The following is a 23,505-nucleotide window of genomic DNA, read 5'->3' as shown; positions in this document are numbered from 1 at the left end:
TAAGGGAAAGGATATCTTACCAATTAAGCAAGAGGATTTCACATACTTTGATTTGACCCCACATTTTAAAAAAGCATAGTCTTTGACCCAGCAATTCCACATCTAGAACTCTATCCTGTAGAAATAGAAGTATGCTAGGATATATGTACAAAAATTTTTACTGCTGCTTTATTTGTAATAACAAACACTGAAGATTACTTTTTTTGTCCCATGCCTTCAAATGTTCCTAGATATCTCGCTGTGCTTATATAAAAACATATAAAAGTGGGGCGCCTGGGTGGCTCAGTCGTTAAGCGTCTGCCTTCAGCTCGGGTCATGATCCCAGGGTCCTGGGATCAGGCCCCGCATTGGGCTCCCTGCTCTGCGGGGAGCCTGCTTCTCCCTCTCCTGCTCCCCCTGCTTGTGTTCCCTCTCTCGCTGTGTCTCTCTCTGTCAAATAAATAAATAAAATCTTTAAAAAAAAAAAAAACCTATAAAAGAAATAAAATCAACAAAGGGAAATTTAATTCTCTGATTTATGCTATTTTATGACCTTTCAAGTTTCCTATTTGTATACAAATTTTTCAGTTCTAGTATTTTTCTTTACAAACACATTGGGAAGAAAAGTCATACAATCACATCAATTGGTGTAGAGTAGGCATCTGACAAAATGCAACTCATTCATAATAATAAAAAAAAACTTCCTAGAAAAATAGGAATAGAAGGGAACTTTCTCACTGATGAAAGCATCTGAAAAAAACAAAAAACAAAAACCATACAGCTAAAAGTACACTTAGCACCAAAACAATGGACGCTTTCCCCTAAGAGAGGGAACAAGGCAAGGCAGTTTGCTCTCATCGCATACTTAACATGGTGCTAGAAGTTCCAGCCAGCGCGGCACGGAGAAGGAAGTACAAGGCATAAAGTTTAGAAAGAAGAAATAGTATTATTTCTTTTTGCAGATGACATGTTTATCTACATAGAGAATCCCAAAGAATGTACAAAAAGACACCTACAGCTAACAAGTAAATTCAGCATGGTTAGAGGATAAACATCTTCCCAAAAATGAACTGTATTTCCATATACTAGTATTGAACACATGGAGACTGACATTAAAAATACTGTATCATTGACAATTGGTCTGACAATTGCTCAAAAAAGTAAAATATTTACGTGTAAATCTAACAAAATGTTTATATGACTTGTATGCTAGAAACTACACAATGCTGGTAAAAGAAAGCAAAGATCTAAATAAATGGAGAGATATACTATGTTTATGGATTAGAAGCCTCAGTAAAGATGACAATTCTCCCCAAACTGACATATAGGTTTAACACAGTTCCTGTCAAAATCTTAACAAGATTTTTGTTTAGATAAAGACAAGATTATTCTAAAACTTATAGTGGAAAGGCAAAGGAACCAGGATAGCTAAAACAATCACAAAAAGTAAGAATAAAGCTGGAGGTATCACTCTACACGCTTATAGGCACAGTAATCAAGTTTACATGGTCCTGCCAAGGGGACAAACATATAGATCAGTGGATCCAAATAAAGGTCCCAGAAAGAGAGCCACACAAATGTGCCCAACTGATTTTTTACAAAGATACGAACGCAATTCAATGGAAGAAAGCCCTTTCAACAAACGGTGCTGGAGCAACTGGACGTCCATAAGCAAAAAAAAAAAAAAAAAGAAACTCAACCTAAGTTTTAAACCTTATACAAAAATCAAATGTAAAACTATGAAACCTTTAGAAAAAAACATTGAAAATATTCTAGATCTAGAATAGGCAAAGAGATCTTAGACTTAACACCAAAAGCATAAGCCATAAAAGACAAAGTTGATAAATTCTATTTGACTAAAAGTAAAATCTTTTGCTCTGCAAAAAACCATGTTAAGAGAATGACAAGACTGGGGGCACCTGGCTGGCTCTGTTGGAGCAGGCGACTCTTGATCTCAGGGTCATGAGTTCAAGCCCCATGTTGGGCGTGGAGCTTACTTAAGAGCGAGAGAGAGAGAATGAAAGACAAGCTGTGGAGAGGGACACAGTATCAGCCATCCACATATCTGACAAAGGACCGGAACACGTAAAGAACTCTCAAAACATAAGCTTAAAAACAGATTAGTTGGCAATGAACAAAAGATGTCGGAGGAGGCCATGCTGACGGCAAAGAGGCATAGGGAAGGATGCTGGCCATCATCAGCCATTAGGAATATGCAAATTAAACAAGACAGCACAACCAGGACGGCTAAAACCAGCAACCCCCGAGCCCAGCGGCCCCAGGGCGCAGCAAGGAGGAGCGCATGCACGAGGCACAGAGGCTGCGAGCCCAGAGGAGGCGCCCCCAGCCCAGGACTGGTCCTTCGTGGAGTCCTTCCTCCCACCTCTCAACGTGCGGGCCCTCCTCCCGCTCCTCGGGGCCCCTCCGGTGAAGGCCACCTGCTGCAGGCTGAGGGCCGCCTCCCCAGCTGTGGCTTGTCTGCGCTTCCTGCGCCCATGCTGGCCACCTTGCGTGGAGGCCTGGGTCAGGCCCGGGCTGCCGTGGGCACGGTCCCCGCCTGGTCCCGGCCCGGTCCCGGTGCATCCGCGGCGGCGTCTGGCCTGTGGCTCCTTGCAGGGAGGACTGCCACTCACAGCACAAGTGGGCCACGGGCTCTGTCCTCCTCTTCTCTTCCGTCCTCCTCCGCTCCCGGGTTGGGGGGGGGCGGGGATAGAAGGGCACTCCTGAGTCTCCTGATCCTCCTCTGAAACCAGGTCACACTCACCGGTGTTCTGGTGGGAGTTCACCACCTCTTCCCTCTTCTTTCTGAAGGCCATCATTGGCCTTCACATCGATAGCATCACCCATCCCTGGCGACAATCAAGGAAATGTTAACCCGTCCCCCCAAATCTGAGAACATCAGGTTCTACAAGAAAGTGTGATCAAGATGGGACTTTTCCAACATGTGACCTCTGGTAGGGACAGGGGTGGGACAATGACCTTGAGCTGCTGCCTCTTAGCCCATAACCTTTGGGGACCATCCAGAAACAGCCCAGCAGACTCTGCAGCTGGTCTGCAGGGCCAGAGGCCAGGACGGCGCCTCAGTGCCCCCAGCTGCACAGGCTTAGCCGTTATTAAAATGTTGATTTTAGAAGAAGTAACACCTTTTAAAACCCTTGGGGGAGGGGCGCCTGGGTGGCTCAGTCGTTAAGTGTCTGCCTTCGGCTCAGGTCATGATCCCGGGGTCCTGGGATCGAGCCCCACATCGGGCTCCTTGCTCAGCAGGGAGCCTGCTTCTCCCTCTCCTCCCCCTGCTTGTGTTCCTCTCTTGCTGTGTCTCTGTCAAATAAATAAACAAAATCTTAAAAAAAAAAAAAAACCCTTGGGGGAAAAAAGCAGTGACAACACCAAATGCTGGCAAGGGTGCACAGAACCTGAATCACTTACACATTGCTGGTGGGAATATAAAATCGTAAGCCCACACTGGAAAACACTTTGGCAGTTTCCTAAGTATGCAAACTACCATACAGCCCAGTGGCTATACTCCTGGGCATTTATCCCAGGCAAAGACTTATGTTCACAGAAAAACCTGTACACAAATGTTTATAACAGCTTTATTCATAATGGCCAAAAAACTGGAAACAATCCGGATGTCTTTCAACAGGTAAATGGTTAAAAAAAACTGTGATACTTTCATACCATGGAATACTGTTCAGCAATAAAAAGGAACAATCCTGAAAAAAACCTTAAATCTTCAGAGGATCATGCTGAGTGAAAAACGTCCACCGCAAAAGGTTACTTACTATATGATTCCACTTATATTCTTCGAATGACAAAATTATAGGAATGGAGAACAGATTAGGGATTGCCAAGGGTTAAGGAGTTGGTGGGGCAAGAAGGAAGATGGTGTGGCTGAGGAAGGGCAACCTGAGGAATCCTTGTGGTAATGGAAATGCTCAATACCTTCACTCTTATCCCTGTCCATTTCCTGGCTGTGATATGGTACTACAGTTTTTCCAGATGTTCCATGTGGGGGAAATTGGGTGAAGTTTAGACAGTATCTCTCAGTATTATTTATGACAACTGCATGTGAATCCATAACTATCTCAAAATTAAAAGGCTTACTTTAAAAAAAAAAAAGATGGTGCACAGTTCCATCTGGAATAGCATTTTACAGCTTCCAAGCAACAGCAGATCTGAAAGCAGACGATTAGGATTCCTGGCATTTGTCTTTCAAAGATGAGTATCTCGGGACACCTGGGTGGCTCAGTCGTTAAGCGTCTGCCTTCGGCTCAGGTCATGATCCCAGGGTCCTGGGATCAAGCCCCACATCAGGCTCCTTGCTCAGCGGGAGGCCTGCTTCTCCCTCTCCCACTCCCCCTGCTTCTGTTCCCTCTCTCGCTGTGTCTCTCTGTCAAATAAATAAATAAAATCTTAAAAAAAAAAAAAAGATGAGTATCTCATTTTGGGCACCCAATAATCAACATGTGACAGCAAACTAACAGTCAACAGAGGCACAAGAGGGCAGGTTCCCAATCCACAAGACAATAGTCAATCAACTATCCTTCGTAGAGTCATCAGGTTTCCCCAACTCTAGTTACTAATTAGTAACTCTGAGTCTCAGACCATACTAAAACAAAATACAGGTGCATCCATGCGGTATAGTAAGAAATGTATTTGGTCTTTGTCCCCGATTCCTGGCACAGAGCTCCTAAAACCCTTGGAAATTCCAAAATAATAGGAGTGTCTCCTAAAATTTATTCATAAGGAGCCCCTTTTGAGTACACTTGACTTTATGCTGATGAGTTGACTTAGGATGGGGCCCCTACACAACCTCAGGATGAGACTGGTCACCAGAAACACCATGTCATTAGAGGGTTGGAACTTTAAGCCCTACCTGCTGGCCTTGAGGGAAGAGGAGATTAAACCCTATTAAAACTCTTGCACAAGGAGAGAACTTCCAGGCTGATGAATGAACACACGTGCTGGAAGGGTGGTGCACACCCTGGTTCCAGAGGGCAGAAGCTCCTGTTTCAGGACTCTGCAGGACCTGGCCCTACATACCTCATCTGTGTGTGCTCAGCTGTATCCTTTATAACATCCTTTACAATAAACGGGTGAATATAAGTGTTTCCCCGAGCTTTGTGAGCCATTCTAGCAAATCATCAGACCCAAGGAGGGGACGGTGGGAACCCCTGATTTATATAACCAGTTGGTCAGAAGTACAAGTGACCTGAACTTGTGAATGGGACTTGTCCGAAGTGGGGGCAGTTGTGGGACTGAGCCCTTACCGTGTGGGATCTGCTGCCATCTCCATGTAGACAGCGTCAGAATTGAGTTCAATCTGTAGTACACCCAGCTGATGCTCACTGAGAATTGGAGAACTGCTTTGTAGGGGGAAAAACCCCGCACATCTGGGAGAGTACTGAGAGTAGAGGAGAAAGTTTTCCCTTACAATTCTCCTTCTAGAAGATGCAATTTATGAACAGCCAGATTTAGCCCCAAAACAGCACATCAGTTCACCAAAAGATGTTTTCCTTTCAAAGGACCTCTATGTAGCATGTTTCCTCAACACATTTTAAGGAATTCTTTTGCTTAAAACTCCACTTGCCCCTCCCTTTTCAGAATCTCATCTGATGAAGCCATGTGCAGCACTCCCTTGGGCCCACATAACTCCTCTCTCCAATTTCACAGGGGAACACTGTGAGGCTCAGTCATGGGACTGGCTCAGGGTCCCGCGTCCTAACCGTTAAACCAGTGTTCCTGCCCAAGTCCATCTTTCCCTATTCCCACTTTAAACAATTATTCTCGTGGAATTCTTTCCATTCTTACCCATAAACTGAGAACTCAACCTAACCCTGCAAGACACAGCCCTCATGAAATCCAGAGCTGGGGGTGCTATGGACAGCTGCCTTCCGGAACGCCGAGGAACAGCCGAGTCCGGCATGCGGTTAAACGGGAGAACAAGCCCTCCAGGCGGGAGCCAGCTGCACCCTCCTTCCAGCTCTGCCACTCAGTGGACTCCAACTTTGCCGGCTACCTCACCTAACCATGCCTTGGCTCTCTACCTGCAGGAACACAGCGGCAGAACAAAGTATTTACTTCCTCCTCACTGAACAGCAAGAGTAGAATGAAACATAGTTGTCTGTGTTTCTCAGAATGAAGCAAAAACTACACATGTGGTTGTGTAATTAGTAAAAACCATTCCAAGATCATCTTTCTTTGGGGTTCAAAATCTTCTCATTATACACAATCTGCACTGGAAGGAGGCAGTTTTATTTAAGAGATTAGCTTGTCTGCCTGCAGTCACAGAGTTTGACCTGTGTCTCATCCCCTTCTGAATCCCTGTGCGGCTTTCTTGGTCCACACACTGCTATCCCCAACCACTGGAGATATGGGGAAAAGAAAAGAAAAAAAAGGCATAATTAATCTCATATGCCAGGGGTTTCAACATCCACACTATTGACATTTTGGGCAGAAGCAGTCTTTGTGTGAGGAAGTTGTATGGTGCATTGCAGGATGTTTATTGGTATCCCTGGGCTCTACCCACCAGATGCCAGGAGCAGCCTCCCAGTTGTAACCACCAAAAATATCTCCAAAAACTGCCAAATGTCCCCCAGGGGAGCAAAACTGCCTTGTGTGAAAACCACTACCTTATACATAATACACACAAATATTTGGAAGACATCACCCAAAAGGAAAACTTTAGACTGAAAAGAGAGGACAAAAAGAAGGCATAATTCTCTTTAAATATGTGAAAAGTTTCCAGATAGAAGCAGGAACAGGGGCTCCTGGGTGGCTCAGTCGGTTAAGTGTCTGCCTTCGGCTCAGGTCATGATTTCAGGGTCTTGTGATCGAGCTCTCTGCTCAGCGGGGAGTCTGCTGCTCCCTCTCACTCTCCCTCTGTACGCTCGCTCTCTCTCTTTCTCTCAAATAAATAAATAAATAAATAAATCTTTTTTAAAAAATCTAAAAAAGAAGCAGGAACAGATTTCGGACGCCGGAGAGCAGAATTATACTCGCAGGTAGAAGTTACATAATAATAAAACCAACTAACATCATTTTTAAAAGATTTATTTATTTTTTATTTGAGAGAGAGAGAGTGCACGGCGGGGGAGGGGGGAGAAGGGGAGAAGCAAACTCCCTGCTGAGCATAGAGCCAGAGATGCAGGGCTCAGTCTCAGAACTCTGAGATCATGACCTGAGCCGAAATCAAGAGTTGGACGCTTAACCAAAAGAGCCACCCAGGCGCCCCAAAACCAGCTAACGTTTATTTTTCCTACATGCCTGGCACTGTTCTGTGTACTTTAAGTATTTTTTTTTTTTAAGATTTTATTTATTTATTTGAGAGAGAGAAAGAGCATGAGGGGGGGAGGGTCAGAGGGAGAAGCAGACTCCCTGCCAAGCAGGGAGCCTGATGCAGGATTCGATCCCGGGACTCCAGGATCATGACCTGAGCCAAAGGCAGTCGCTTAACCAACTGAGCCACCCAGGCGCCCGTATTATTTTATTTAATCTTTACAATAACCCAATGAAGCTGGTGATGTTGGCCTCACTTTATAGATGAAAAAACGGAGGCTCAGAAATGTTAAAGAATTTGCCTAAGGTCCAAGAGCTAATAGCAAAAGCAGAAGCAGGACTCAAACCAAGGTCTAACTCTGAGACCAAGCTCTTAACCACCAAGCTACTACAACCACAACAAATTCAGGATTTTACTTCAACATAATAAATAAAGAACTCTTTGACTTACAAGCTGTTCCTTTCACCAACCGTGATTCTGGCAGCCACCATCGCATCTGTCCAGACCAGAAGCAGACCCAGAAAGTTTTCCTTCATAACCCCCAGGGAAGCCTCTGCCCTAACTCCCCTGAGTCCCTTTACAACATTCAGCTCTTCCTACTTGACGTTACTCAAGCTACTCTGTCAAGCACTTCCTACTCGGAAAGCTCCTCCAGAAGTGGGGCAACCAGCCTCTCGTGTTTACACTCCCACAAAGACTTGCACACACTGGGGCTCAGGAACCTTTTCTAAACCACTGCCCCTGAGGCAAAAGGCCTCCACACCCCCCACCCTCCAGAGCCCACACCAGGAGGGATGATTAAGCAAGCACCTTCGAGAGATGCAATTTTTATACTTAAGCTGAAGATTTTATTGGATATGCTCTGAGTCTTTTCCAATTCTCAGAATCTGAGTCAGAAAAGAGTCAGAAAGGGAGAGATGACTGGCAGCACAGCCTCCTGGATACATCTTTAATCAAACTACCAAGGACTCGCTTGACTATGACCACATAACCCCTGGGGGTTATGAAGGAAGACTTTCTGGGTCTGCTTCTGGTCTGGACAGATGCGATGGTGGCTGCCAGAATCACGGTTGATCCCAGAGTCCTGGGATGGAGTCCTGCATCGGGCTCCCCGATTCTCCCTCTGCCTGCAGCTCCCCCTGCTTGTGCGCGCCTGCTCGCGCTCTCTCCGACAAATAAATAAAATCTTTTAAAAAAAATTTCTTCGGGGCGCCTGGGTGCTCAGTTGGTTAAGCGACTGCCTTTGGCTCAGGTCATGATCCTGGAGTCCCTGGATCGAGTCCCGCATCGGGCTCCCTGCTCGGCAGGGAGCCTGCTTCTGCCTCTGACCCTCCCCCCTCTCATGTGCTCTCTCTCTCTCATTCTCTCTGTCTCAAATAAATAAATAAAATCTTTAAAAAATAAATAAATAAAATTTAAAAAATAAAAAATAAAAAAAATTTCTTCGAGGGAACTGAGATATTTGTGTGTATATATATGCATTCATAGATACACACACGTATGTGTATATACACATATACATACACACACGTGCATATTTACGTATATAAATACATGTAGCCCCTGATACACAACCACTGAGCAGGGAGCCGGACTCGGGGCTCCATTCCAGGACCCTGGGATCATGACCTGAGCCAAAGGCAGACGCTTAACCGACTGAGCCACCCAGGTGCCCCCCTCTTGAAGAAATTAAGCGAACATCTACAAGATTTCTGAGGACCTGAAACCATCACAAGGAAATCTAAGTCAGGAGCCTCTGTTTTTTCCCTTGGTGTATTAATAAGGTAAAGCAAACAATGCTCCACGTAGTGCTCCCCATAAAATACCAACACATCTGCCAAAGAGCACTACCTCCCCCAAGCAGTGGAGCTTGGTATCCTTTCAGGAAAGTGCCAAGTGGCCAAGCCCTGTTGGAAGAAATGAGAGTGAAGAAATGTTCACAAACAGCGGACGGTAGGGAGGGGGGGGTACGCATCCTTCGGAACATTAAATATTAGTCTGGAGGCCACCTGTCAAAAGACAAACACTAAATTGTATCTTACAAGCACTATATTTCCCACCAAAATCCCAGGTTTCCAGGCCAAAGGACTTCTATTGCTATTTAAAAACAAACGACAGGGTGCCTGGGTGGCTCAGTTGTTAAGCGGCTGCCTTCGGCTCAGGTCATGATCCCAGGGTCCTGGGATCGAGTCCCACATCGGGCTCCCTGCTCCGCGGGAAGTCTGCTTCTCCCTCTCCCACTCCCCCTGCTTGTGTTCCTGCTCTCACTATGTCTCTCTCTTCAAAGAAATAAATAAAATCTTTTAAAAAAAATAAAAAATAAAAAACAAACGACAAAAAAACCTATGCCCACTGTTCACAGAAGCAGAAGCCTGTCTTCACCATATCTAGCTAGTGGCAAATTCCCTAGAGTAAACTGGAGGTAAAGCAGAGAGCTGGCTGAGAATGCCACAGAGCAGAGCAATCAAGCAACTGCTTTGCCCACGCCGATTCAAAATAAGGACAGATGTTGAGAACACCTGGCAGAAACCATGCTAGGGGTCCCTCCTCAATGTTCTCAGTGTTTCTGAGCGGTAGAGAGAAGAATCATGTACCAACACAAGCCCTTCCCATGGTCACCAGGTACGGAGGGTCTTTCTTTCCCAACGGTCTATCTCCATCAATGACATTGCGTTTTCCCTTTATGTGCAACCAATCACCCACCATTCGAGAGAGGCAGAGACGTAACCCTCCAGAACACGCAGACAGATGATGAAATGGGCCGGCCACCTAGTACAGAAGTCGGTGCAAAAGTAAACACTTCAACAGGACCGACATAGCTTCCAAGACCAACCACAAACCCTCTCCTTCAATTTGCAGATAGGTTTTCCCTTTTTTCCTTTGAGTGAATCTCCCAATCTGCGATAACCAGACAGAAGCTTTCAAATGCATGTGTCTTATTCCAGGGGACCAGCTGAAAATCGGCACCACTTAACTTGATGTGAGTTTAAACAGGGCCTGTTTTTTCATCAATCCACCTGTGTCGGGCAAAAAAGTAGCTTAGCGCTTGTCGTCAAATCTGACTGAAGTCAAGGCAATTAGGCCCATGACTTAAAAAAAAAAATTATCACAAAGCTTCTGTCCTGCGCACATCCCAGTTACGGCTAAAAACAAACACAAAATTTTAATTTTTTCTTTAATCCACACCCAAGGAGAGGTGTGAGGGCAGCTGAGAAATCATGGCGACAGGGACAGCCGATGTCCGGGGGGGCAGCTGCTTCTGAGACGTGTTTTGGGCTAGGGCACGGAACCAAACAGTGGCACTTTTCTCTCCAAACCTCTCTGCATCTTGTACCTGCCCAATCACCACATTCCGGTCCAGCAAACTGCCTTTCTCCTTTGAGAGGCTCACGGCGTGAGCAAGAGGACTGAAGGCAGGCGAGGGGGCGATGCCCGAGGTCTGCGGCGACACGCAGGGCTGGAAAACGTGTAGCTGTTTACTAGCAGCGCCCGGGAGACGCCAGCGCAGCGCGCAGCCGAGCACACCCCTCGGGCCCGACCCCGCCCCCCCCGCCCCCCGCCCCAGTCCAGGCGCGCTCGGGTGCGGGGGCGACGCGGCGCTCGGCCTCCCCGGCGCGCCCGCGAGACGCACTGGCTCCCCGCGCGCCGCCCCCAGGGCATCGGCGCCGCCCCCCCGCGGCCCCCGCGCGCTGCCCGCCCCGCGTTACCTCGGAGGCCCGGGTTGTCGTCTCTGGCCCGAATCTTCCGGATTTTGACGGGGCGCCCACTCAGGGTGGACAGGACCAGTCGCTGGCGCAAGAAGTTGCAGCCCGCGTAGCTGAGGGAGTGCGCCTGGGTCGCCATGTGCGCGCCCTCCGCAAAGGCGCGGGCGGCCGGGGCGCGGCGACTTCGGACGGGCGCGGGGGTCGCGACCCCGGCGGCGGCGGCGACAGCGGCGGTGGCGACCCGGGCTCTCTCCCGTAGCCCCGCAGCCCCCGGCGCGTCCACGTGGTTTGGAACAGGAAGACGGAGAGACGAGACACCGGGTCAGAGGGGAGAGGGGCGGAGTCGGTGGCCGTCTCCCCGCCTCCCCACCCGGCCGGGGGCGGCTCCCGCGCCGGGTCTCGCCGCTATTGGCCCGCGCAGGATCAGGGCGGTGCCCCTGAGGCGCCGCCATTGGCCCGCGCTGGAGCTGGGCGGTGCCCGGGCCGCGCTGCCATTGGCCCGCGCTGGGGTAGGGCGGTGCTCGGGCCCCGGCAACAGCGCGCGGCGGGGGGGAGCGCGTGCCGGGGGCGGCCTGGGAGCCAAGCGCGGGAGCTCCCCTTCCACCGTAGTGTCCGTGCGTTCTCTCCACTGGTGTGCGCGCCGGGGAGGCGACGGGCTGGGGTTGGGTGCCTACTGCATGCCCGGTACTTAGCCTCAGTACTTAAGGCAAACCCTGGATGTAGATGGCATTATCTCCCCCGCCTTTTACTGATAGAGGAGAAGATGGGATTAGCGCGCTTACCCTGTTGTGGACTCGGTGCTGAGCGCGCAGCCGGGGCATTCCTCTCGCTCCCAGCTGTAACCCTGCGAGGTGCTCCCTTACACGTGAGGAAAGACGCGAGGAACATTGCAAAGGTGGCCGTGGCCTCGTGCCCGGGGACCGGAGTCTTGCGATACCAGGCCATTGCTTACTTCATTATGAGACACCAAGATTTGCCCCTTTCACATCGGTCCCTTCACATGCACAGCGCTTCTTGCCAAGTCAGTTCCTCCCATCCCGCGTGGCTCAAAATGGGTAGTTGTAATAACTTCACACATACACACACAGACTCTGCTTTTCCCTCTTTGGTGTCTTTTAATCCTGCACACCAGAATCTTCCCAAAGATTGGATTATGTCACTCCTCTGCTCAAAAACCTTAAGAGATGTGCAGACATCTATCAAATGACTACAGATTTATGAATCCAATATCATAATAACATGGGTTTGCAACCGTCCTTGGATAATGTCACCAGATGGTGAGTTCCAGAACATTTGGGGGGTAAGGGGCAGTGATCTGCAAGGTTGGACCTTGAGCAAGATTAGCCAAGGTAGCAAGCCTTGTGTAGATAAGACTCAGTTATGAGGAACCACCAGGGAGGTCTGCTCTCCCATAGGGTGACAGGTTATTAACCCTGAAGTCCATTGAGGGGGGTGGGTAATCCACTAATACTACTGCCATTTCTTAAGACTGCCTTTCAGGAAATTGGCAGCGTCTCCTGATGTGAGCATTGAAATCTCCTGGACCTCAGGGCCTCCCTTCAATCCTGCAGTGGCGTGTTCCAAAGCAAGAACAGGCACCATCACGCCAGGAGTGGATTTCTTTGTGTATCATCTCATTTCAATTACTCAGCTACCTATACTCTGTAGCAAACCCCATGGGTGCCCTGTTCATATCCCTTAAGCTCTTATCATTTTCAATGCAAACCTGTTAATTTTCCTCCAGCAGCACCTGTATCTCTTTGAGGGTTTTTCCCACTTGCATAGATCTCAGCACACCAAAGGTGCTGACGAATTAATGTTCTCCAGAGTCTTCAACCAATGACTGATGGGAGTTGACGTATAAATATCCCAGCTTCGGGCGCCTGGGTGGCTCAGATGGTTAAGCGTCTGCCTTCGGCTCAGGTCATGATCCCAGGGTCCTGGGATCGAGTCCCACATCGGGCTCTCTGCTCCTTGGGAGCCTGCTTCTCCCTCTGCCTCTCTCTCTCTGTCTCTCATGAATAAATAAAGAAAATCTTAAAAAAAAAAAAATATCCCAGCTCCTCAACCCTTGGATGAGATAGCTCTGTAACATAGATTCTATAGTGTTTCCCCAGGTTTCCCTAGAGGTTTTAAGCTCCAGTTGCCCACAGTGGTAACTTGCTTGATTAACTTTTACCAGCTTCCTTCTTTCCCTGTACACGTCTCAGCTCCCTTCTGATATTTCTTGGGATTAACTCCTAAATAAACTACTTTCACTCAAATTATTGCCTCGGAGTCTTCTTCTGGGCAACCCCAAAATAAGTTCTGATTTTTAAAACTTGAGAACTGAGGTTCAGAGAAAATAAATGACCCGCTTCAAGTGGCATAGCTAATAAATGACAACCAAAATAGAAACTCCGTCTGCTTATCTGTCTCTCTCCCTCTCCCACTTTGCCTCCCTCTCCCTCTCTCTTAAGTCCTGTATCTTTGGAACCCTGAATCTCCAATAAAAAGCCTGGCTACCATGAAGCTGCCATGCCAGAGAAACCGCACAGAGAGTTGACTGTTCCAGCTGACAGCTAGCATCAATCATAGACAAAGGGTGATGGAGCCTTCAGGTGATTCCAGTCCCCGGCCAGCCCCTGATCAGTTTCTGGAGCCACTCTGGCTGACACCATTTGGAACACAGATAAACTGTCCTCGCTGAGCCCTGCCCAAACTGTATGTTCCTGAGCTACACAAATTATTGTTACTGTTTTCATCTAAGGGTTTGGGGGTAGTTTGTTACACAGTAACAAATAACTAAAACTGCATATCCCTGAATTCCCTTCCTTGCATAACTCTAGGTGTGCAAACCACAAGAAACATCTTGCATGAGATTTGGAAGACAAAAGTGAAGTCACAGCCACATTGTTTATGTTTGAAAGGTCGCTGCAGGGTTCCAGGCTCTCTTGCAGCTCACATACTTGTATGATACTGATCTTGCCTATTGGGCTGGAGCAAGAGTTGGGCCCATAGCTCCTCCGGTTCTCACCTGATCCTGCTTTAGCAACTCCAACTGCTGGGCCAATGTACATTTACCTCCAACTGCTGGGCCAATGTACATTTACACCATCCTCTGCTGGTCACTCACATCATTGAGCTTGGAGATTTGCAGGCAGTGAGGACTGATGCAGGTTCCAGCACATCCTACTGACTTTGGGTTCTATCAACAGGCACAAAGACAACAGCCTCACAGACTGTGAAACCAGCCCCCACAATTGTATCTGGTCAAATCCCTATAACAAATCTCTAGTGAGTGGTCTCTTTTTCTGATTGAACCCCAACTGGTACAACAAGCTGTTATTGAAAGCCTATTGAGAGTAAGGGTCTCTCCTAAAGGCGGAACTACTGCTTACACTGTTCCAGTTTTAGGATGAATTTCTGTGTTCTGTGCTCTGCCTCTGGGCCCCCACAATAACTATTCACAACTACATTTTTGCATATATATCCTTTTATAACCTGTTCACGTGCAGCTTTTCTAAAAATACTTAGTGATCCAGTGAGCACAGAAACCACGTTTTATCATTTAGAGCAGAAATAGTGGGGCACCTGAGTGGTTCAGTCAGTTGGGTGTCTGACTCTGGATTTCGGCTCAGGTCATGATGTCAGGGTGGTGAGATCAGGCCCTGCATCTGGCTTCACGCTCCGGGGGGAGTCTGCTGGATATTCTCTCTCTCTCCCTCCACCCCTCCCCCTGCTTGCACTCTCTCTTTCTATAAACAAACAAAGCAAGCAGAAACAGTGTCTTATCATCATATCCTCAGTGTTTAGCACCTAGCAGGAGTTCAATAATGTGACTAGAATCAATTACTTAATCAATTAATTGAAAGATAAATGGAGGGCACCTGGGTGGCTCAGTCGTTAGGCATCTGCCTTCGGCTCAGGTCATGATCCCAGGGTCCTGGGAGCGAGCCCCACATCGGGCTCCCTGCTCAGTGGAGAGCCTGCTTCTCCCTTTCCCACTCCCTCTGCTTGTGTTCCCTCTCTCGCTGTGTCTCTCTCTGTCAAATAAATAAATAAAATTTAAAAAAAAAAGATTTGAAAGATAATGGATGGCCTAAATCAATAAATTCAGAACTGTCTAAACCAGTGGTTCTCAAACCTTAACATGCATCAGAACTGCCTGGAGGGCTTGTTAAAACATAGATTGCTAAGGTGAAAAACTGAGAGCTTTTTCTCTAAGTTTAAGAAAAAGACAATGATGTCCACTCTGAAAACTTTTACTCAACATCATGTACTGGAAGTGCTAGCCACAACAATCAGACGAGAAAAAGAAATAAAAGGCAATTGAGTTGGTAGGGAAGAAGTAAAACTTACTATTTGTGGATGACGTGACACTATACATAGAAAATCCTAAAGACTCCACCAAAAAACTATTAAGAGTAATAAATGAATTCAGTAAAGTTGAGTCTCTCTCTACATACACTAATAATAAAGCAGTAGAAAGACAAATTTAAAAAATAATCCCATTTAAAATTATAACCGCCCCCAAAAAACCTAGGAATAAACTTAACCAAGGAAGAAAAGACCTGTACTCTGAAAACTATAAGACATTGATAAGAGAAATTGAAGATAACATGAACAATGGAAAGATATACCATCCTCGTGGATTAGAAGAATTAATGTTGTTAAAATGTCCATACTACCCAAAGCAATCTACAGATTCAATACAATCCCTATCAAAATATCAACAGCATTTTTCACAGCACTAGAACAAAGAATTCTAAAATTTATATGGAACCACAAAAGACCTCAAATAGCCAACAATCTTGAGAAAGAACAAAGCTGGAGAAATCACAATCCCAGATTTCAAGATATACTACAAAGCTAAAGTAATCAAAACAGTATGGTACTGCCACAAAAACAGACATATAGATCAATGGACTATAATAGAGAGTCCAGAAGTAAACTCATTGCTACATGGTCAATTAATCTAAGACAAGAGAAGCAAAAATATACAATGAGGAAAAGACAGTCTCTTCAACAAATGGTGTTGGGGAAACTGGACAGCTACATGCAGAAGAATGAATCTGGATCACTTTCTTTTTTTTTCTTTTTTTTTTTTAAAGATTTTATTTATTTATTTGAGAGAGAGAATGAGAGAGAGAGAGCACACAAGACGGGGGGAGAGGGAGAAGCAGACTCCCTGCTGAGCAGGGAGCCCGATGCAGGACTTGATCCCGGGACTCCAGGATCATGACCTGAGCCGAAGGCAGTTGCTTAACCAACTGAGCCACCCAGGCACCCCCAGATCACTTTCTTACACCATATACAAAAATAAACTGAAAAGGAATTAAAGACCTAAATGTGAGACTTGAAACCATAAAACTCCTAGAGGAAAACATAGGTCATAACCTCTCGGACATTGGCCTTAGCAACATTTTTCTAGATATGTCTCCTCAAGCAAGGGAAACAAAAGCAAAAATAAACTATTAGGACTATGCCAAAATAAAAGGATTTTGCACAGCAAAGGAAACTATCAGTAAAACAAAAAGGCAATCTACTGAATGGGAGAAGATATTTGCAAATGATATATCCAATAAGGGGTTAAAATCCAAAATATATAAAGAATGTACACAACTCAACACCAAAAAAAGAATGATCCAATTAAAAAATGGCTAAAAGATCTAAATAGACATTTTTCCAAAGAAGACATACAGATGGCCAAAAGATAGAAGAAAAGATGCTCAAAATTACTAATCACCAAGGAAATGCAAATCAAAACCACAATGAAATACTACCTTACACCCGTCAGAATACCTAAAATTAAAAAGACAAGAAATAACAAGTGTTGGCGAGGATGTGGAGAAAAAGGAATCTTCAAACACTGGTGATGGAAATGTAAACTGGTGCGAACACTTTGGGAAATAGTACAGAGTTTCCTCAAAAACCACAAAATGGAAATACTCTATGATCCAGTAATTCCACTACTGGATATCTACCTCCCAAAAAACACAAAGCACTAATTCAAAAAAATATGTGCACCCTTATGTTTATTGCAGCATTATTTATTATTGTTGCAGCCATACAATAGCCAAGATACGGAAGCACTGTAAAGGTCCATCAATAGATGAATGGATAAAGAAGATATGGTATATACACACAATGGACTATTTCCCATAAAAAAGAATGAGATCTTGCCATTTGCAACACCATGGATGGACCTAGAGAGTATTATGCTGAGTGAAACAAGTCAAACAGAGAAAAGACAAATGCTATATGATTTCACTTACACGTGGAATCTAAAAAACAAAACAAAGGAAAACACAAAACAGAAATAGACTCATAGATACAGAGAGGGAAACTGGTGGTTGCCAGAAGGGAGGGAATTGGGGTGATAGGAAAAATGGGTGAAAGGGAGAAAGAGGTACAGACTTCCAATTATGGAATGAGTAAGTCATGGGAATGAAAGGTAAGTGTAGGGAGTATAGTCAATGATATTATAATCGGGTTGTATGGTGACACATGGCAGCTACACTTGGGTAAGCACAGCATAATGTGTAGACTCGTCGAATCACTACGTTGTACACCTAAAACTACTGTAACATTGTGTGTCAATTTCACTTAACACACACACACACACACACACACACAGATGTTGGGTCTCATCCCCAAAGTTTCTTCAATACATTTGGAATAAGGCCTAAGAGTTGACATTTCTACCAACTTCTGAGGTGGTGTTGATGCTTCTGGCTTAAGAAACACACTTTGAGAAGCTTAAAAAACAAACAAAAGACGTATAGGATGCCTTCTAGTGTACCAACCTACACATAATGGGAGTTGCCGAAGAAGGGAAGAAAGACAAAGGGGCGGAAAGAATATTTGAAAAATACAGTGAGCAAATCTTTCCAAATTTAATGAAATACATAAATCTACACATCCAAGTTGTTAAAGTCACTACGTAGAAGTTGAGCCTGTGGATGAGAACCCCATCCTGGCTGACACCTTGATTACAAGCTGGTGTGACCCTGAAGCACAGAACCCAGCTAGGCCATGCCTGAACTCCTGCCCCCACAGAAATGGTGAGATAGTAAGTATGTGTTCACGGGGCACCTGGGTGGCTCAGGTGGTTAAGTGTCCACCTTTGGCTCAGGTCTTGATCCCAGGGTCCTGGGATTGAGCCCATGTTGGGCTCCCTCCTCAGCGGGGAGTCTGCTTCTTCCTCTGCCTCTGCTCCTTCCTGCCCTGCTCCTGCTCATGCTCTCTCTCAAATATATAAATCTTAAAAAAATTTAAAAAAAGTATGTGTTCAAGCATGGCTATTTCTTACCCAGCTACAGAAAATTAATACACTGGGTTTCAAACCCAGGCCTGTCTGGCTCCCTCATTCTTTGCTCTTTGTCCCTTTCCTGATTAGTTAAATGTATTGTGAAAGGTGTTAACTGAGGAGTTGGTAGAGATTACAGACTTACAGAGTTCCAAGAAGCTCACAGGTCATTAGTCCAGCCCCCCTATGACAAGCAGATCCCCCTCTCTCAAGGGAACACCTAAGAAGGTTGGGATATTGAGCTAGAAAACAGTGGCCTGAGTCCCACTAACATTGAGATGATCACTAGGGATAACTATAAGTAGTGCTTTTAAAGATTTTTTATGATTCTTGGAGACCCATTGATTGTGATCTTTAGTCTCTGTTTTCCTATAATTGTTAGCAGTAAGAACACTGGTAAAATTTGAAAACATCTGTGTGCTTGTTTCAGAGCCTTTGGGACAGGGTGGGGTGAGGAACTTGAGTCTTGTTTCACAGACAACCATCTTCATTGACTGTGAAAGTGACAGTGACCAAAAGTGAAGTGACCGAGTGTTTATCACCTGCTCATAAACACTCGGAGCAGAATTTTCAAGGCACTATCACTAATCGTGAAGCCATATCATAATTATGAAACATTATGATTTATAATTTTGAAACTTCAAATGTGAATTGAAGCCTAATACACAACTGTAACATTGTTACATAAACAATACAGCCCTGATTTTCTAGGACTGTTGAAAGTTCTCATATTTCATTCACCATCTCTGTCAAATCACACTCATCACTCATCAAATCACATGTTCCAATATTTGATTCAGAGCCATCTGCATTATAATTTTTCACTGTTACAAAAATACTTAAGCATAAAAAGGAACTTATTGATCCATGAAAAGTCAAAGGGTACCCAAATGTCCACTGTACTGACAAATGGATAAACAAAATAGAGTATATCCATACAGTGGGATATTAGTTAGCAATAAAAAGGAATGAAGCACTCTACATGCTATATCATGGATGAGCCTTGAAAACATTATGCTAAGTGAAAAAAGCCATCTATGCAAAAAAAAAAAATCCACCTATTGTATGGTTCCATTTATATATGGAGTGTCCCAAACAGGCAAATCTGTAGAGACCACAAGTAGATTAGATGGAAACAAAGATGGTCATTGGAGGGGGGGGGGGGGGGATGAGGTAACTGGGTGATGGGCATTAAGGAGGGCACATGATGTAATGAGCACTGGGTGTTATATGCAACTGATGAATCACTAAACTCTACCTCTGAAACTAATAATACACTATATGTTAATTAATTGAATTAAAAATTTAAAAAAGATTGTCATTGGAAAGTCCAGACTCATGTTCCACCAGCTTAGCAAATCCAGAGCCAAGAAGACACCTCTTTCCTGACGGCACAAGCAAATCTGGAGTAGAGGTCTCACTGCGTCACGTACCCATTTCTGAACCAGTTGCAGTAGTCTGGGGGAATATATGCTCTGATTGGCCAAACCTGGGACACAGGCTCATGTCCTTTGTGGAGAAAGTCTTGCCAGTGCCTCTCAGACTACAGGAATGGAGTACAAGAGGAGTGGCTCCCCTCAGGAAAACAACAGCGCAGTCATCACAAGAGGTAACAGACGCTAGACGGGCAAAAACAGTACACGACCACCTCACCAAGCCTACCAAAGAGTCTCATCAACCTAGAATCTCTTCATGAATTAGTGGAGTTAAAACTTCGTAAGATGTGGAAATCTTTCCAAGTCAGTTCAATTCCATGAACATTTATCTAACACCTACCAGCATGCTAGGGGTCCCTATGCCGGGAAAGTACAAGGATACAGGTGAGAGACTAACGCAGAGGTGAGTGAGACTCAGACCCTCTTCTCCTGTTCATAGCCTGATATAGGGGTTCTTGAGCTTTATTGTACAAAACAATTTCACCTTGGGGATCTTATTAAAGATCTGTATTTCTGGGCCACATTGTAAGATTTTCTGGTTTGGGAGGGGTGGGGTTGGCTCTAGAAATGTCTTCAACCATGCACCTGAGGTGATTATGCTGCATGAGGTCCAGGGACTACTCTTTATGGGATTCTCTGATACGATAGAGAAGAAAGACATGCAAAAAGGAAGGGACAGTGCATCAGAGAGTTGCCACAGGACTAGGGTGAATGCCTGAGAGGCAGGGAGGACGCAGTGTCCTTGTTTAGCTTATATTATGCATTTTGCACAAGATATGGTTTCCCATAAAGGAAACTATGGGATTACATCCAGCCTACTATGAATGTTTCTGATTATGATGAGCCTGGGGATATTTGGAAGATGAGAAACTAAGAGTTGGCTTTTGTTCATTTGCTTGTAACAACCCTGTATATTTGCTCTCCTTTAATTCCAGTGAGAATTTTTAGCGATAGTGCAAATGAATTTACCCTTCAGAATCTATCCTACCCCGGGTGCCTGGATGGCTCACTCAGTTGAGCAACTGGCTCTTGGTTTCAGCCCGGGATCATGAGATCGAGCCCCTCGGTGGACTCTGCACTTGGGACTCTCTCCCTCTACCTCTGAGCTTCCCCCCTGTTGGCCAATGCGTGCACTCCCCCCCACCCCTCTCTCAAATAAATAAACCTTAAAAAAGAAAGAATGTATCTTACCCTTTAGTACTTCCTTAACTGAAAGTTATCCCTCTTCACCTTTCTTTCTTCATCCTTCTTTGTTTCTTTCAAATTGTTTCAATATATCATTTCACTTCTATTTTATTTTTTAATTTATTTGTCAGAGAGAGCACAAGAAAGGGGAATGGCAGGCAGAGGGAGAAGCAGGCTCCCCACTGAGCAAGGAGCCCAATGCGGGGCTCGATCCCAGGACCCTGGGATCGTGACCTGAGCCGAAGACAGATGCTTAACAGACTGAGCCACCGAGGCATCCCTCATTTCACCTTTAAAAATAATTTACTGTTAGGGCGCCTGGGTGGCTCAGTTGTTTAAGCGACTGCCTTCGGCTCAGGTCATGATCCTGGAGTCCCTGGATCGAGTCCCGCATCGGGCTCCCTGCTCGGCAGGGAGTCTGCTTCTCCCTCTGACCCTCCCCCCTCTCATGTGCTTGCTCTCTCTCATTCTCTCTCTCTCAAATAAATAAATAAAATCTTTAAAAAATAATAATAATTTACTGTTAAATACTATTAGAGTTCCATTCAGATTGACTCTTTTAATAACAAGTAAGGAGGTATCTTAACCTCATTAGATGTAGGTACAATCTCTCAATATATCTGCAGTCTTTTTTATTTATTTTATTTATTTATTTATTTTAAAGATTTTATTTATTTATTTGAGAGAGAGAGAGAATGAGAGACAGAGAGCATGAGAGGGAGGAGGGTCAGAGGGAGAAGCAGACTCCTGCTGAGCAGGGAGCCCGATGCGGGACTTGATCCTGGGATTCCGGGATCATGACCTGAGCCGAAGGCAGACGCTTAACGGACTGAGCCACCGAGGCATCCCTCATTTCACCTTTAAAAATAATTCACTGTTAAATACTATTAGGGTTCCATTTAGATTGACTCTTTTTTTTTTTTTAAGATTTTATTTATTTGCGAGAGAGAGAATGAGAGACAGAGAGCATGAGAGGGGAGAGGGTCAGAGGGAGAAGCAGACTCCCCACTGAGTGGGGAGCCCAATGTGGGACTCGATCCTGGGACCCCAGGATCATGACCTGAGCCGAAGGCAGTCACTTCACCAACTGAGCCACCCAGGCGCCCTAGATTGACTCTTTTAATAACAAGTAAGGAGGTATCTTAACCTCGTTAGATGTAGGTACAATCTCTCAATATATCTGCAGTCTTTTTTATTTTTATTTTTTAAAGATTTTATTTATTTATTTGAGAGAGAGAGAGAATGAGAGACAGAGAGCACGAGAGGGGGGAGGGTTAGAGGGAGAAGCAGACTCCCTGCCGAGCAGGGAGTCTGACGCGGGACTCGATCCCGGGACTCCAGGATCATGACCTGAGCCGAAGGCAGTCGCTCAACCAACTGAGCCACCAGGCGCCCCTACAGTCTTTTTTATACTAGCGAAGGTTTCTGAGACTAGAGTTTCTATCACTTTAGGATGTCGTAGGCCAATAAAATAAAATAAAATAATTTAAAAAGAGGCCAATTGTGATGGTTTAGAATGTGTCCACCAATTCTCTATAACTCCCTTCAATGGGTGGATCCTAATTTCCTCTCCCTTGAGTATGGGTTGGGCTTAGTGACTCACTTCTAATGAATAAAATATGGCAGAAGTGACAGTAAGACTTCTTTTTTTTTTTTTTAAAGATTTTATTTATTTATTTGAGAGAGAGAGAATGAGAGAGAGCACATGAGAGGGGGGAGGGTCAGAGGGAGAAGCAGACTCCCCGCCGAGCAGGGAGCCCGATGCTGGACTTGATCCCGGGACTCCAGGATCATGACCTGAGCCGAAGGCAGTCGCTTAACCAACTGAGCCACCCAGGCGCCCGACAGTAAGACTTCTAAGACCAGGTCACGAGAGGCACTGCAGCCCCTTGCTTATTCTTTCTCTTGGATTGCTCGCTGCGAGAGACTCTAATTGCCATGCCATTAAGACACTCTGCAGCACTACAGAGAGGCCCTGTAACAAGGGACTGAGGCATCCAGGTAATAGCCATGTGAGTAAGCCATCTCATAAGAGGATCATCCAGGCTTAGCCAAGCCTTCAGGGGACTGCAGCTCCAGCCACTATCTTCACTGCAATCTTGTGGATGCTGCTGAGCCAGAACCATCTGGCTAAGAAGATCTCAGATATGAGATGTTTGAACCTGCAAAGTTTGGGAACAATTTGTTATGTAGCGGTAGAAAACGAATACACTGATAAAAAGATTGCTACCCTTTTATTTTAAAGTAAAGAAAACTTCTTTAAACTATCATTTGTTATCACCATCATTTTATTTTTTTTAAAGATTTTTTTATTTATTTGAGAGAGAGAGAGAACATGCAGAAGCAGGGGGAAGAGAGAGAGAGCAGAGGCAGAGGGAGAAGCAGACTCCCCGCTGAGCAGGGAGTCTGATGTGGGGCTCCATCCCAGGACTCCGAGATCATGACCTGAGCTGAAGGCAGATGCTTAACCAACTGAGCGACTCAGGTGCCCCTCATCAACATTTTATATAATAAATGATTAAAATCCTTTAACTTGTTATCACGCACAATTTTAACATACCAGAGAGTGAACCCTCATATACTTATCTACCCAGTTCAACAACGATTAACTCATGGCCAGTCTTATTTCAT

General features: G+C 45.4%; 1 protein-coding gene across 2 annotated transcripts in view; it reads right to left on the bottom strand.

Moving 5' to 3' along the window:
- Window positions 1-11,258, bottom strand: part of RCL1 (RNA terminal phosphate cyclase like 1) — a 63,011-nt gene extending 51,753 nt beyond the window's left edge. Inside the window, exon 1 of one of the 2 annotated variants that reach the window (XM_035029155.1) lies at window positions 10,966-11,258. In XM_035029155.1, the coding sequence (XP_034885046.1) occupies window positions 10,966-11,101 (136 nt within the window). In that variant the 5' untranslated portion in view covers window positions 11,102-11,258. The remainder of the gene's footprint in view (window positions 1-10,965) is intronic. The other variant, XM_035029153.1, reaches the window with a different exon arrangement.
- Between the last annotated feature and the right edge of the window lie 12,247 nt (window positions 11,259-23,505).

Source organism: Mirounga leonina, unplaced genomic scaffold (assembly GCF_011800145.1).
Source record: "Mirounga leonina isolate KUSES-001 unplaced genomic scaffold, KU_Mleo_1.0 Mir_224, whole genome shotgun sequence".
NCBI classification, from domain to species: domain Eukaryota; kingdom Metazoa; phylum Chordata; class Mammalia; order Carnivora; family Phocidae; genus Mirounga; species Mirounga leonina.
Note: the sequence above shows the minus strand (reverse complement) of the source record. Positions and strands in the feature narration are given on the sequence as shown.